Source organism: Pocillopora verrucosa, chromosome 3 (genome assembly GCF_036669915.1).
Source record: "Pocillopora verrucosa isolate sample1 chromosome 3, ASM3666991v2, whole genome shotgun sequence".
NCBI lineage: Eukaryota > Metazoa > Cnidaria > Anthozoa > Scleractinia > Pocilloporidae > Pocillopora > Pocillopora verrucosa.
In genome coordinates, this window is record NC_089314.1 from 2,794,598 (window position 1) to 2,809,874 (window position 15,277).

General features: G+C 37.5%; 2 protein-coding genes, 1 long non-coding RNA gene and 1 other non-coding gene across 4 annotated transcripts; 2 read left to right on the plus strand and 2 right to left on the minus strand.

Annotated features, from left to right (window-relative positions):
* Positions 1-782: 782 nt before the first annotated feature.
* On the minus strand, positions 783-5,005 carry LOC131799411 (uncharacterized). Its single transcript, XR_009341383.2, has 3 exons — positions 4,667-5,005; positions 2,775-2,914; positions 783-1,609 (listed from the first exon to the last, which is right to left on the minus strand). It is a non-coding gene; the product is annotated as an uncharacterized lncRNA (long non-coding RNA).
* LOC131799410 (deacetylase Atu3266) lies at positions 1,176-10,452 on the plus strand. The gene is made up of 5 exons (XM_059117136.2): positions 1,176-1,536; positions 2,807-2,923; positions 3,704-3,854; positions 4,559-4,641; positions 9,237-10,452. The coding sequence occupies exons 1-5, from the start codon at positions 1,236-1,238 to the stop codon at positions 9,854-9,856; spliced, it is 1,272 nt and encodes a 423-aa protein (XP_058973119.1). The 5' UTR covers positions 1,176-1,235; the 3' UTR covers positions 9,857-10,452.
* Trnas-gcu (transfer RNA serine (anticodon GCU)) lies at positions 10,079-10,160 on the minus strand. The gene has a single exon. It is a non-coding gene; the product is annotated as a tRNA-Ser (tRNA).
* Positions 10,453-10,581: 129 nt separating the features above from the next.
* LOC136279341 (neuropeptide FF receptor 2-like) lies at positions 10,582-13,462 on the plus strand. The gene is made up of 2 exons (XM_066162977.1): positions 10,582-11,109; positions 11,922-13,462. Exon 2 carries the CDS (start codon positions 11,959-11,961, stop codon positions 12,907-12,909), a length of 951 nt encoding a protein of 316 aa, XP_066019074.1. The 5' UTR covers positions 10,582-11,109; positions 11,922-11,958; the 3' UTR covers positions 12,910-13,462.
* Positions 13,463-15,277: the final 1,815 nt, after the last annotated feature.

Sequence of the window (15,277 nt, forward strand, 5' to 3'; positions counted from 1 at the left end):
ACCATGGAGTCCGATTGTTCGGTTGAGCGTAGTCCTGGGAAGGAATTTTGTCAATTCTAGTTACCAAACTTTACTCTGTTGACTACTTCAGCTCAGGTTGTTGAAACGCCAGTCATTGTCAACGAAAAAAGTCGTGTTTAGGACTACTCTCAACCGGATGATCAGACCACATGATCAATTAATTTTCTTCACTTTATTTATCCGTTCTTCATGTCAATCAAATAGATTCCAATTTGTCTCATTGTTCTCGTATTCTTTTCGAATGGATTTTTCAGTATTCCTGACAATAGGCATAGCGAACGAGAAGAGGAGGCGAGCAGTGCACACCACGCAAAATCACAGCACAACTGTTCTTTTATTCGCTTTGACGAAGGGCTAACTCTTGAAACGTCAGCTTTGAAACTTTTTACGGTAGCCCATTTACATTATCAACTCAGTCGATAAAACCAAATTATCTTGTTATACTCTCTCACCGAGACAGCAGCACAGTTTCTGTAGAAACCCACCCCCGTTAATCATTTGTCTTTTCCTCTAACCAGATCGTTGCGTGACAAATCTGCGTGACACTGCACGAGAGAGCAAGTTCCTGCTTCATGCGCAAAATCTAGCCGCAGAGACATAAATACAATAAATGAGCTAAAAACTCATTAAGCTGAAGAAGTAACCTCCAAAGACAATTTTAAGCATATCAACGAAGAACGAAGGGCTCAGAGTCAGAAGTCCTTTTATTTCGGCGCAGAGAACTGAAGTGTCGTGATAATTTCAGAGAAAAAATATAATAATACAAGGACACAAGGGCACTACAAAGTTTTGAGGCTTTGAGAAGCTCTAGCAAGAAATTATTCCGTAAGTAAGATCGAAAATTAACATTTGATCCAATTTCAAACCTCGCCACTTCTTTTGAGAGTGTCATTAGGCGAACAACCCGACAAGAGAAGTTCATCGGTATATTTTAATAAAAGTTTTCATGGTTATTCAAAAAAAAAACTCACAATTCCATCTTATCAACATTGCCTAATTCTATTTCTGAAAAAAAACAAACAAACAAACACAGACGAAAAATTGACGATCTCTCTCTAAAATCGTTCTTTAGGCGTCGAAAATACAGTACATTATTTCAGCAAGCTGCATTGAGTATCCCTCGCGATCCCAGAGATCTCTGCGCGAAGATCAAGACTCGGTAACTGGTCCTCTCAATTCGTGGTTAAGAATAATCTTACTATGCGACCCAGCAAATGGCGGAGGCAGAAAGTACTCACTTCGATTTGATTATTCGTCATGGTAGAGTTATAGATCCAGCTAATGAGCGGGACTTTATAGCAGATGTTGGAGTCAGAAGCGGAAGAATTTGCGCAGTCGCTAGAGGTCTTGAAGGAACAGGGCTGGAGGAGTTTGACGCATCAGGCTATATTGTAACACCTGGGTTGATTGACAGCCATGTGCATGTTTATCAGTATGCCACGCCCTTGGGTGTTAATGTGGACGAGACATGTTTGGCCAGGGGTGTTACAACTGTTGTTGATGCTGGAAGTGCAGGTACATCCACAAAGTTTTGTTGTTTATGTTGATTGTTCAGAATTTCCCACTCTACCCCACAAGAGAAGTTCAGCTATCGTAAATAAAATGAATGATAATGAAAGTTTACAAATTTTTGTCAATCGTTTTATCCATAAGAGTGATTGGCATCTAATTTCTTCAGACAATTTCACCCCTGAATGAACATTAAGGTCACAAAAATAAAGGAAATGATCATCAAGTAAAGAAGCTGTTGATTGTTAAACAAATTCTCCATGTCAGTACCTTTGGAGATATGTAAAGAAATGTATGGAGAATATGCATACTAGTGTTCTGATCTAAAGCATTTCAGGTTTTGTGAATCTGATCATACACAACTTTTTTTAAAGTATCATGTGCATTTTGAATTCATTTACCAGTAGAAATTTTCAATCAAAATGCCAGAATGTGCAAGTGCTAAAAACAAGCTTCCCCTACCTATAGCAAAACCCTGCAGCAAAATCATTTTTAGCAATAATTTTTATCTGCTCTTATATCTATCAACCACTTGCACCCTAACATTAGTATGCATATTATATAAGGTGCTGACAAGGAGAATTTGTTTAACAATCAAGAGTTTATTTAGGTGGTGGCCATTTCCTTTATTCTCATGACCTTGTAATGAGTGATTCAGGGGTGATAATTTAAGGAGAAATTAGATTCTAGTCTGACTCTTGAGGGTCATTATGGGTTAACATGAAGTAGTTGTCCAGTTACCTTCAATGTGGTTAATATATATCTTAATATTGTTTAACCAAGCCATAACTCGTCACCTGTCTGTACCCTTATCATATGTATGTGATCATTGTCATTTTGAAAAAATAAAACTAAAAAAAAAAAGAAGTCATCATGCTCTCAGTGCTGGATATTGTATGTGATATTGTAAGTTTTTCTATGTGAATACCACTCACTATCATCTGTTAGTCAACAAGTTAAAATGAAGGAAATTAATGGCATTAGGCCCTAACTTAACAGAATTGAAAAAAAAAACAGTTTTTAAACAATATATTTTGGGCCTTGAGTTCCCACAAATAGAACAAATGAAAAGATAAGCAAAGACGGTGCTTCTGATGTCTGTTAATATGCATAAGACTGGCCACTCATATTTACTTGCAAAAATTACACATATGCATGTCAAAGCCATGGGATCTTCTTAAACTGCTTTGGACTTTTTTTCTAAGCCTCAAAAATACTTTTGTCACTTGTGGGGTCAAGCTTACCTATGCAAAATTGAAACCTCTTTTTTTCACAGGAGCCTCAACCTTTCCTGGCCTTCGAAAATTCATTGCAGAAAAGTCCCAGACCACAGTTTTGGCTCTACTCCATATAGCAGCTCATGGTTTGGCATCTGCAGGATGTACTGGTCAAGGTATGAAACACATTATTAATTAAAACTTTGTCAGATCTTTATATACAAAAGAAGCTATGTTTAGGGCTATCAATACATACTAAGGTCTCATGAATTTTTAAGAGGGTTTGAATACAAGTGGCTATAAAGTTTAGGATTAAGGTAACAGTTAGATTTACAATTTAATTTTAAAGTAATTGGTTACTACAAACTTGTGTGGATTTGGAGTTAAGGCTAGTATTAATTGTGTTACCAACCTTGCAAAAACTTATAATACAAAGGTTTACTGCCGGCTCCAAAGGTTTTGATCTGGAGTTGTAACTGAACAGTTTTCAGTCCAATTTCCTTCATTCAATTATTTTAAATTGGCAGCAGGAACAAAAAATTTCAAAGTTTTTCTTTTGCCTTCATAGTCATAATTTCACATGTTATTGAAAAGTATGCTGAATTAGCATATAAAATAGTAACACTGCTCCAAATTATGCATTTCTCAGCAAGCACAATTTCAGGTGAAGATGTTCAAGTGGTAGTCGTAGTCAATTTAGTCACAGTCAAAACCTTTCAAACCAAACCATATTATTATAACACCTTTTCTGTAAAGTTTAATTAAGCTTTGTGCCATAATGTTTGCAATTGAGTTAAAATTTTAAAAACACAATTTTTGAATCTCACTATTTACCTTTTATATCTGTTATTTTTTGTCTTGGCAAAAGGGGGTGAGTGTGAGTTAAAATTTTAAATATAGCATTTCTAGATGTCACTATTTATCTTCTATTTATAATATGTTATTTTTTGTCTTAGCAAAAGGGGGTGAGTGTGATTCATTAAATCAAGTGGATGCAGAATTGTGTGCAGAATGTGTGAGCAAAAACAAAGATATGATTGTTGGTGTAAAAGTTCGTCTTTCAGCAAGTGCTGCAAATGATGGAGCTAATGAAGAGGAAGCTTTCAGGTATGTTTTTTTTCTATTTTTTAGTTAGAAATGAGACCTTACAATTGAGCTCATTTCCAAATTGACTTTTCATTTGTATACAGAGATCCATAATTACTAACACATCATGACCTGATTTGAGTTATAAAATTTTAGCTGAGAATTCTGGTAAGACCCTTTGCCTGGGCCATACTTTGTGTTGTTTTGTTGTTCAAGATAATTAGCTCTCACTGACTGCCTTCATGTAGCTTAGCCCACCAAAGAGTGTAAATTAGTACCATACAACTGTTAGGGTAATGTGATCATGAACTTACAACTTTCATGCAGGGAGAGCTAGTGCACTTCTCCTAGTTGCTAAGAGGGACCTTATGCAAACTATGATGACAATGGCTACTTAAGGGAACGTTACATCTCTGAATATGCGTGTTAGAGCTATCACCTAGCTGTCCAATGTAAAATAATTTTGTGAAATCACCAAATTCTTACTGTCAGAACACTTTAATTGATGCAACCTACCCCTTATTCTGCTACTGCTGTCAGAAAACAGAGGTATTCATTCTCAAAAGTCTTGAGAAAAAATGTAGGTTTGTTTTGTAATTACCTGTCCCTTAGCATAATTACTCTTAGCAAGCCTCTTACTGCTTAACAAAGGCCCCTAGTTAAGCAGTATACCAGATAAGCTCTGGTGGGCCCCTTCAGCCAAAGCTATTTTTGTGTCTTTGTAGGAGAGCTCTCAAAGTATCATCAGAAACCCATGTTCCTCTCATGGCTCATCACACATTTTCCACTATTGATACTCAAAGAAAAGGTAGGATATACATCAATATACTTACAAACATTTTATGAAACATGATTGGCATGAAGCAGCAAACAAATTCCAGTTTCCTTTGCTTCCCAGGTCATAAAGTACACCAATAATTCCAGGTTAATCAAAACATTGCAAAAAAAAAAAAAGACTCATCTTTGTTTGGCAAAAAAATGATGCCGTTGGGAACACTCGGCAACTGTTAACGAACAGACACAAACTGGGTTCGAAGTTTCTAAATTTGGTTATGAATTATTGACGGAGTACGAAGTGTCCGTGCGTACGAAACGACTGGCTACCCTTAGCTTTGTGAGTTGCGTGACTCACGTGATCAACTCAATAACACAACTTATGTGTTTGTTTGTTTTTTGTGTCTGCTGCATTTATAATGCATGCAGACACTTAGATAAGCTGTAAATCGCGCGACCAGCTACTGCATATACGACAAGATCTCGGATTTACTCTTGACGTTTCACTGCGGATTCCATTTGGTGATGTGATACATGACGTATGCACGGAGGGGTAATACTTTCGGCCTGTAATACTTTCGGCCTGTAATACTTTCGGGTGCAAACTTCGTTCCTCAGGGGAATAATCTATCCAATCGGATACGAGGAAAGGACAAAGGAAAGAGGTCGTGGCAAACTACCGATTTCCGGGAAGACTCGGAACCAATCAAATCTGAGAAAAGGACAAAGTCAAATCCGTCGAACTATGTGCTTTCGAAAAACGTTTGGGTTGCGTCGTATCGTCCTGATTTCGTTCGTTAAGCCAGGGTGTATTATTGCTTGCAAGGTGAGTGATCTTTTCGCTTTTCATATTTATGATGGATTTCTTAAAAGGTGTTTTCTCATTTTGCCACAGCATTCGCACTGGGTGTCATTCCGGCCGAGTGAAAGGTTTTGAAAGATGCTTTGAATTTGTAAATCGACTGAAGCTTTCTCGGCGCCAACACGATCACCGCCCGGCCATTTTGCAAGTGCTCAGGACGCAAAATAAGTTTTATGAGCCCCATTTGGGGAATGCAAAGTTCCTTCGGGGAACAATTGAGCTCCATTTGGGGAATGAAAAGCCCGTTAAGGGAATTATTAAGTCTCACTTGGGGATTACAAAGCCCAATGCGGGATATAATATGCCCTGTTTACGAAATGGATTTGGCAGAAGATACATGTATTTCACTACGCACATGAAAACATCTATCACTAGACAAACATGTGCGAAAGCTGTGGCAATTTTATACAGAGGAGAGAAACCTAGAACTAGTATTCTTCATGATAATTACTATCTAAGCATCGCTATGAACAGATCTTTGCATACAGTTGTAAGGTATCAATGCTTTCAAAAATTAGAATCCTTCATCAAGATGAATCAAGTGCTCAATTGCTCCTTCACATTTCAACTGTCCAGAATTTGAAGATTTGCTATTTCCTTTGCACTTCCTAAGTGCAACTTGTGATTTTCCTGAGAGAATTTTCATTTGAAGCTTTTTTGTTTTGAAGAATATATTTTCAACACACATAGCAGCTCTCCTATCTGATCGTCTTAGTTCAGATTTAAAAATGTCGCTATAATGAACATTAGCTAGTCTATCTTTATTTTCTGGTCGACTTTGACCAAGGAATATACCAGGATATGCTAACTCTTCAGAATATTGATCTCTGAATATACTTAAGGGTTTGTTTCCCTCTCCTGGTGCAACATTTAAAATACGTTGAGGCAGACTGTCTTCAAAGTAATGTGTGTTGGTCAACATGGTGTCAGTAACACCAGCAGGTGTTTCTGCTTCATCTTCAGTCCACTGATCATCATTATCATTACTGTCATTTCCATCCTGCTTATTGGAACCACTGCTCTTTTCTATTTCTTGTTCACTTTGATTTTCAGTATTAGTATCATCTAATAAACAGTTTGCAGTATACTGCACTCCCCAACCTTCATTTAGTGTTATTCCTTCCTGTCTGTAGAGGCTACTGTTGTTGATTGATTTATAATGAATAAGTAAACAAATAAAAAATTATAATTCACCTAGGTAAGTTTTTTTTTGGCATTTTGTTGTTATAGTTAAATTGTAGTAGTAGTCGTAGTCGTCGTCGTCTTTTTGATGCAGTGCTCCCTATGTTATTAGAAATTTTGAAATACATTATATTGCTATGAAACAAACTCAAAAGGTTCTTTTTCACTTGCAGTCAATGGAAGAACAAAAAGAAGAGATTGTTGGTTTCTTACACAATGTGTCTCCAACTAAAAAAAGTAGCAAGACATCTTACTTTGACATGTCCATACAAACCACCGATGGCTTAGTAAGAGGAGTCTGCGTCTCCGGAAGTAAACAGGAACACTTTGATCAAATGAGCAAAAAGAAATCTCCAATAAAACTTCGAAATTTTAGAATTGAAAGAGCAGGAGATGCAACCATAGTACTGATGAATAACAATGTACTGTTAGAGCCTACAAAAGAAATACCTTTTTCAAGAATTGAGTTGCCAAGTGCCAACAATATCCAATCAATTTCAGCTGCAAACACAAATCAAAGTATCACCATCAAAGCCAAACTTATTCAGATGTCATCAACAAAAAAAGTGAAGATTGAGTATGGTGAAAAAAAAAAGTTGTTTGCCTATCTTGTGGACCCACATGGAGCCATTAAGGTGACACTTTGGGAACAATTCTGTGGATCTCATTAATCCTGCTGAGCTACCTCAGAACTTTACCAATACAACAGCAGCAGCAGAAATACTTGGAGTGCGAAGTGTCACGGCATATCAAGCCTGCTGCAACCGTAACAAAAAGCTGGTAATAGAGACATCTCCCATACTAACCTGTTCAACTTGTGGGCTCAAGCAGAATATGAAGTCCACCATTCAACAATGTTATGGACAACTACTGGTACAAATTAAAGAATCGAAGATCACAGTGACCCTGTTCAACGACATCCTGCATGATATGCTAGCGTCACAAGGAAAGAGCACTCTTCCAATCACTGAAGAAACCATAACTACCTTTCTTCTAGAGTTACCAACTATAACCAGCATAACATTCAACAACAAACAAAAATAGTGGAGTCAGTGCAAATCTGAATAAAATGAACAATTTCCTGTCACACATCAGTGGAAATTACTACTGAATACCAAACGTTAATAATACCTGTTTTGTTACAGTTTGCAACAAACATTTTGTAGACACTGGTTTTAAGTGAAATTATTGTTTCTCTGACTGATAAACATTATTTACAAGTACACGTGCTGCTTTTTTTGGGATAATATTTCTGTTGCGTTACATTTCTGATACATTTCATTTCAATTAAAAGACAAACACTTCAAAATACTTTTAAAAGTATATTCACCTATTGGTTACTTGAACACAAAATGTAAATATACTAACTTTGTTTTACCTGTGTTTTGTTCCAAATTGATTGCATATTACCATTAAATGAAAAACATAATGATTTCCTAGGAATTATTACAACCAGAGACTTTTTCTTGCTTTGCAAAACTGCTACTGCGTTTGCATTACAGTTGTCTTGTGTTACAAAGACTTCTGATACTATTCAATTTTGTTAAAAACTATTGGCTGTTGTATTTCAATTCTTTGATTTAAATATTCTGCTACAAAATAAAAGAAACGTTCACTTTAATGTTAGATTCTTTGCAGTACCATAACACAATAAAAGTTATTTAAACAGTGATGAAGATGTAATCACAATCATGATATTGGCACCTACAGCGGATTCCATTCCACTGCAGCAGACACAAGTACCCATTGGGTACCTATTTTTTATAGTAGTATTTCTCCGTTCCAGTTTCTTTGCATTTCACTGAAATGGAATAAATAAACCTTAATCTCTATTTGGAGTGAAAATATGCATAGACATTTGTCCGCGGACATTACCTGTTCTAAGATGCGAGTAGTTTTTCGAGTGCGGAGCGCAAGGAAAACTGTTAGCCTCAAGGAACATATAATGTCCATTAACAAATTTGAGAGCATATTTTTCCGCAAAATAGAGGCTATTGTGTTCATTATCTCTCAATTATTTTTCCGCACGCGTAAAAAAATGGTTAAGAACAGGTTACTGTTTGCTGCATGGGATGTTTCCTTTTTTGTGTCCTCTGGTTCGACGTTATTAAAAAAACAAATGTTTCCCCCTCTTCTGTAACAACCATGAAACGCTCTCTCGTCTTGAATCAAATTTTAAACAAAGGCTTATCGTAGTGGACGTAAGGTTTGAAAATTGGGGAATACCACTAGGGTGATATCGTCGAAAATCCCCCAGGTTCTAGTCGGGAATATTCGGTCACGTGATGCGTTTAGACCAATCGCGCGCGAGCAAATATACTTGATAGATCATAATGGTAGATATTTACCGAACGGCGTGAATATCCGTTTCGGCATGTACTCGAGGGATAATACAGCACAAAAAGACGATTTTAACTCATTTATTCCTGCAACGATTACAATATTTTGGGCGCTAATCCCACCCGAGTTGTTCGGAGGTGAATAACAAAGGTAATCGAGTTTGAGCCGTTAAACAGAGTGCTTCTTCAGTGTTTTCCACTGTTTCAGTATATATTAATTCCCATTATTTTAATTCAAACGTGTAGGGAAAGACATTATTTCATGTCCCGGAAGCCTTCGTCCGGGAGATATTCACACACACTGTTTTCATGGCTGGCCAAGTACCATCGTTGGCCCAAACAAACAAATTTACAGTGATGTTTTAAAAGCTCGCCAACGTGGGGTTCTTTTTGACGTGGGCCATGGAGCTGGGTCGTTTTCATGGACTGTAGCAGAGATCTGTGCAAGAGAGGGCTTCTGGCCAGACATAATCAGTTCCGATTTGCACGTAGAATCTGTAGAGAGCCCTGCGTACGATTTATTGACTGTGATGACAAAAATGCTGCACGTAGGAATGCCCTTGAATGACGTCATCAAAGCTGTTACCGTGACACCCGCAATTGCCTTTAGACGAGGCAATGCGATTGGATCGCTGAATGTGAATCATGCAGCAGACATTACGGTGTTGCATTTTGAAGAATTTGACATGGACCTTGAAGATTGTAACGCACAGTTAAGAAAAGTTAAACGGCGTTTTGTCCCTGTCGCTGTATGGAAGCACGGAGTTAGCTTTAAGACCTCTGAAGCTCGGCCGTTTCCCAATGAGGGTAAACTACAGGAGTTGGCCTCATTAAATGGCGCACTTCTGATCAAAGATGAATTTTGAATATTTTGTTTTTCAATTAAGATGATTATTGATTCAGAAATTATTTACCAGAGTAAACTGAAAGCTATTCACTTCTCCAAAGAAGAATGAGAATTTTCCAAAGCACCTTGATTTGGAGTGCGATAAAGGAATTGTGATCGTATAGTCTGATCGTCCGGGTGAGAGCCGCTTTCTTTCGTCTTTAAATTACCAATTCTTGAAAATCTTAAAAATATAGTGTACCGACGAGGATGGGATTCGAACCCACGCGTGCAGAGCACATTGGATTAGCAGTCCAACGCCTTAACCACTCGGCCACCTCGTCTATTTATCTGTGCATTACAGATACCATTTTTGAGCTTTTTACTCTTTACGGTGGCCAATTTACGTTTTCAGCTCAGTTGTTAGTTGCTAGCCGCAAGTTTTCGAAATGCTCGAGCAAAAAACGGGACTCAGCATGACGCGTTGACTGGGAAATTATATATGCGTTTTAGAACGTAAAGGAGTGCACACATGAACTTTAGCGTGCTGTTTGAAATTAAGTTATACCTTGAAATAGAATTTATTGACAGATGAGCTTTATTTTCAGTAAATGACTTCGCATCATAAATAATTTACGTGAAATAATTGATATATATTCAATATTTGTTTTACCTCAAATGGAAAGAAGAAAACCGTTTCATTGAATTTTACGCGTTTTTCCGATCGGAAAGCTTTGCAGCTATCAGGAATATACACCATGGTATTTTTTTTTATGTAAGTTCGAAAAATGAGGTAGAAAAGCTGTTTCTAACAAGGGTTTTCTTTAGATATTTAATAATCTTTCATTCTGTGCGGAGTGGTTTGGTGGGCGTGCCTGTGACCTGTTGTTTATCAGTCCCTACTACTGCTAATGGAAAATTTCGAAGTGAAACGTACTTGACGATGAGGCAATATTTGCATCATATCATCCTGTCTAAGTCTATCAGTAAATTAGTTTCTTTAAAAGTTTCTTTTCAGTTTTAGGAGCCAAAATGATTTTAAAAAACCGCGAGCAGCTGTTATTGGGTTAAGAGGAGGTATCGTGTAATGTTATATACCACATTAGTGAATAGTGCTTTTCGCATGCGCTTATTGGCTAGCCTGGAGGGGATATGGGGAACGCTATTTACCTCCAAGCAGCCGGAGTGAATGAAAGTGGCTTCTCTTTCCGATTTTGTCTCTACTGCGAATTGTTTTTCAATATATGTGGAGACTATACCCAAGGAAACAAAAGCGGCAACAAGCATTTGATGGTACGTTTGTCAGTCTTTGGGTTCTCCAATTTAGTGAAAAAGCATCAGTATTGCATGACTTGTCTAAAGAAATTGGGGGGAAACTACATATGCAGTGTAAACAATAAAACTTTCAGTGTTATGCAGCACGGTTTCAACAAGGCCCATCTCAGTTAGAAATTGAAGAAACGGCATCGGAACAACAAAATCAGTGCTTCTAAAAATTTCACTTAAACCGCAACTGTCGCTTTCGGTGGAACGAGTTTTCACTCTGATCTTATTCGATATTGATTGGAATTTTACGATTTCCGAATTCTTGTTTGTACTTTTAGAAGCTGTATGTAAATGCAAGAGCTTATTAATATGCAAAACCAAAGAAGACACTTTCAACAGTGTAAGAAATGCCACGGCTGCTTTTATCTAAATCAGGCTTTTGACATGTTAAACAGCGCTCGATTGGCATCCTAGATCTCGTTAGACGTCACTCTTTCAACTTTACTTCTTCCGATGTTTTTGTTTAAGAAGGCGAGCAAACACAGTCACCAATATCCCACCTGCCTCCTCCCCCCCCCCCTTCCTTTATAAAACGTTGCAGATCTACGTATACGTCCGTAGGTTAGGGGGCGTTGGATATTTTAATCAATCACTCTGTAACAGAATGAGCGACTAGATGCTTGTGTTCGTCTGGTTCAGCTCAAAACGCGTGCTAAAGCCGAAAATACAACGCTTTTACATTAGTTTCATTCCCAAAATCAATGAATAAGCAATTCTGGTAACCTCGGATTTGCTGAGGAAAGTCATTAATTTTTGTTGACTGTCTTCTTCCCGTTTAGGTGGTCTATGCATTAAACTGGTATCAGAGTGAGTTTGATGGATACCAATACCAGCGACGGCAACGACTCTTTAGATTGGTCTCGGATCAATTTTACTAAAGCCGAAAGTTTTTCTTGGTTTGTTGTCATCGTAGCAGAATTATTGGTTACATTTATCCTTAATTTGATCACCATTATTGTATTTGCGAAGCAGCGCCAACTACAGCGCAGGAGCACATATCTGATCATCCATCTGGCCATAGTTGATCTCTTGGTCGGAGCAGTCTCTGGGCCTTTGTGTTTGATTCCTCCATTAACAAACGTTTCCTTAGAATTTCTTCCAAGTATACTGAGCAGGTTGTTTCCTATAGCATCTGCAACTACACTTACTGCAATTTCTCTGGAGAGACTGCATGTTACATTTTGTCCATTTCGACATCTCACCGTCAAAAAGCGTGCTTACGTCGAAACAATCTTTGTTATTTGGGTGATATCCATCTCCTTGGAAATAATTCAAACTTTTGCGATGCAAAGAAATCTGTTTTCTATCAGTGCAATCGTGTATTTCTCTTATTTTTCAAGTGTCATTACAATTATTTCAGTCTCGTATTTTTCGATATGTATAAAAGTTCGACGTAGTCGGCATCTTCAACACGAGTCTATGGCCATCAGAAACAGAGAAAAGAGACTCACAACTTCCTTAATCATTGTTACATTTGCATCTCTACTGACTTTGTCACCAGTTTTCATCTACGTAACTATACAGATCTTCTTCAGTATACCTGAGTTAAGTCCTACCAAAGCATCAGGCATTCGGTTTTTTCTCGCAGGAGTTCTATCCTTGGGCTTAAACTCCTCAATAAATCCGTTAATTTACTCCATAACGAATTCAGAGTTCCGAACAGGCCTTGCACGGATATGCTGCAGGCGTCACCGACGCCATCCAATCCATGCCATTCCTGCAGTGAGCCCGGGCAGTTTTCGTCTTCGAGAGTTTCGCCGGCCATAATTAATCTTCCCTGACAGTCATCGAAGTTTAGCAAGCGGCCATTTTGGTCGTAGAAGCAGCCGAAACGCAAGTTGATGAATTTTACTTCAGTGCAGAACTTAATTTTGTCTGCCTTATATGGCGTGTTCTTTTCATTCTTTTCAAGTTTGTTCTTCGTCGTGGTTGAAATTATTTTATCAAACGTGACAAGAAAAAGTGTTCTCTCACAACTGATTGAGATCAGTCAGAGGCTTGGTTCATCAGGCATCGCCTCTTCTTCTCAATCAAAGAGTCGATTTTAGCATCCGAAATCGTCAATTTTGGAATCATCCTTTTTTTACGGCGGAAAGGGGATGGGCAATGGTAATATGAGTAACATCAAAAGAGCATCACGTAAAGTTATTTGTATCACAAATTGGCAAAGATGGCAGTGAAGAGGTGCAAGTAACACTTGACCATCGCCCATTTTCCCAAGGACTGAATTGAGAATTCTTGGCTGCTTGTTAAAAAAGAGTATAAGATTGGTTTGATCAAAAGAAAAAAAACAAAACATTAGGCAAACAGATGGTATATACTAAATAAAACGATGTTGGTTATAATATTAACTTATTACAAGAGAGGACTTTATCCTCTCTTGCTAATCATTAATAGGAACGCTTTTTTCTAGATAAATTGCTGTCAATGAGGTAATTAGTGCTTAATTAAAACTCCTGTTGAATGTGTATCAACTTCTCTTTTTCCCAAGACACCAAAAGTCATGATCATCTTAGAGTCTAGTTGTCAGCGATTAGTAAGTAACGGTCGAGGAAAGAATAAGGGTTTGCCTCAAGTCACCTTTGTTGCGTCATAGTGATGGGGGAAACTATAGTTGCAGAGTGCAGCACGCATAGCGAAAGGCACTAAGGACTCTTCACCTTTCCATTTCAGTCTTCTTCAATCTCTATTCTTTAATACAATCGTGTTTAAATTAAATTCACTTCACTCTTCTCTTAAACCACTTAAAATCACTTTCATTCTTTGACTCTGAGAGACTGATCGACTCTGATTCCTATATTTACTCTTGTCGACTTCATGACTCTACCTCTGATCGTTACTTTCTCTTTGATTTTCACTGATTACTAACTCTAAATACGCATTTTATTTTCCCTATCGGTAGGCATAAGTAGTCATGCTGACCAACTGAAATTTGAAAATTAAATCGTTGTCAGCACTCCGAACCCAAACGTTTTTTACAAAAATCTCACAAATGAGCAACAACGTAACGAATGCTTTCGATAAAACAATTAATCTTTTATTGGTAAAGCCAAAACAAGATCTCTAGTGCGGGTCCAAAGCAAACTCAGTAAACAAACTGAGGGAAGTTAGCCAAGGCAGTCACAATTTCGAAACTCGTCGCTGTCTAAATTCATAGATTTGCTTTGGATTATCCAACAAACAACTGACAACGCCGGGTGACATAATACAGAAGGATTAGTTTTATGACGTCATTCTGGCATATCCTCTCTTCCAAAAATAAAACTTCCTCTATCCGTGCACGTCAAATGTAATTATCTATTGTCGGTCCTTAGCTTTGCGCACGTCTGAACTAAAACTATTGAAAGGTTATGAAGTTAATCTGACAGCATTATGACGATGAAAGGGATATCTAATAAAATCAATGCCTATCTCATCACCACTTTTATTATCATTGTTGCTATTAGAACTGTTCATTGTGTATTTTCTTATCACTTTTTGTGCAGATTTAAGATCCAGTACTCGTGCGTCCGTCTGAACGTTCATTTTTGACTCCTGTAGTTCTCTTTCCAATTTCTTTTCGACTCAGATAGCCTCACCCGTTCAATTGATCTCACTTAACCCTTTACATCATACATACTATTATAGTATATTATTGCATTTGTATTTTCCATACAGTTTTCTCTATACACGCCCTATGAGACAAACAAAAAGAATGTTTTTGAACACTCATTTCATTTCATTTCATTTCCTTTCTAATGGTCGACTCAAAAGATGCACTGTGAACAGAAATTGGATGCTAGTAACTTTTAGGGGGGGAAGGAGTAAACACTGCATGTAGCACAAAATTTGCTGCAGGAAAAATACCAACCAAAATTTGAGAGATGTATGGAAACTAATATATGATTACCACAAAATTCTTTTTACACTGTTGGATCGAAACTATGTTTTTGTTAATTGAAACGAAGCTAAGAATATTTTCATGGACCCCGTGCTCTGTTTTATCGGGTGTTTATTACAAACAGATGTGCGCAAACAGATATGTTTGACAAAGCCTGGAACTGGATTTCATTCGAACTAATGATAGATTATCGCCTATCACTTTGGTTTAACCATTATTGAAAGATGTGTTACTAACTGAGCCACCATAAGCTTA

Bases quoted from the DNA above. Each gene is read 5' to 3' on its own strand.
- LOC131799410 (XM_059117136.2), top strand. From the start codon at position 1,236: ATGGCGGAGGCAGAAAGTACTCACTTCGATTTGATTATTCGTCATGGT. The intron at 1,537-2,806 runs GTACATCCACAA...TTTTTTTCACAG, and splicing joins TGTTGATGCTGGAAGTGCAG to GAGCCTCAACCTTTCCTGGC. The intron at 2,924-3,703 runs GTATGAAACACA...TTTTTGTCTTAG, and splicing joins TGCAGGATGTACTGGTCAAG to CAAAAGGGGGTGAGTGTGAT.
- LOC136279341 (XM_066162977.1), top strand. From the start codon at position 11,959: ATGGATACCAATACCAGCGACGGCAACGACTCTTTAGATTGGTCTCGG.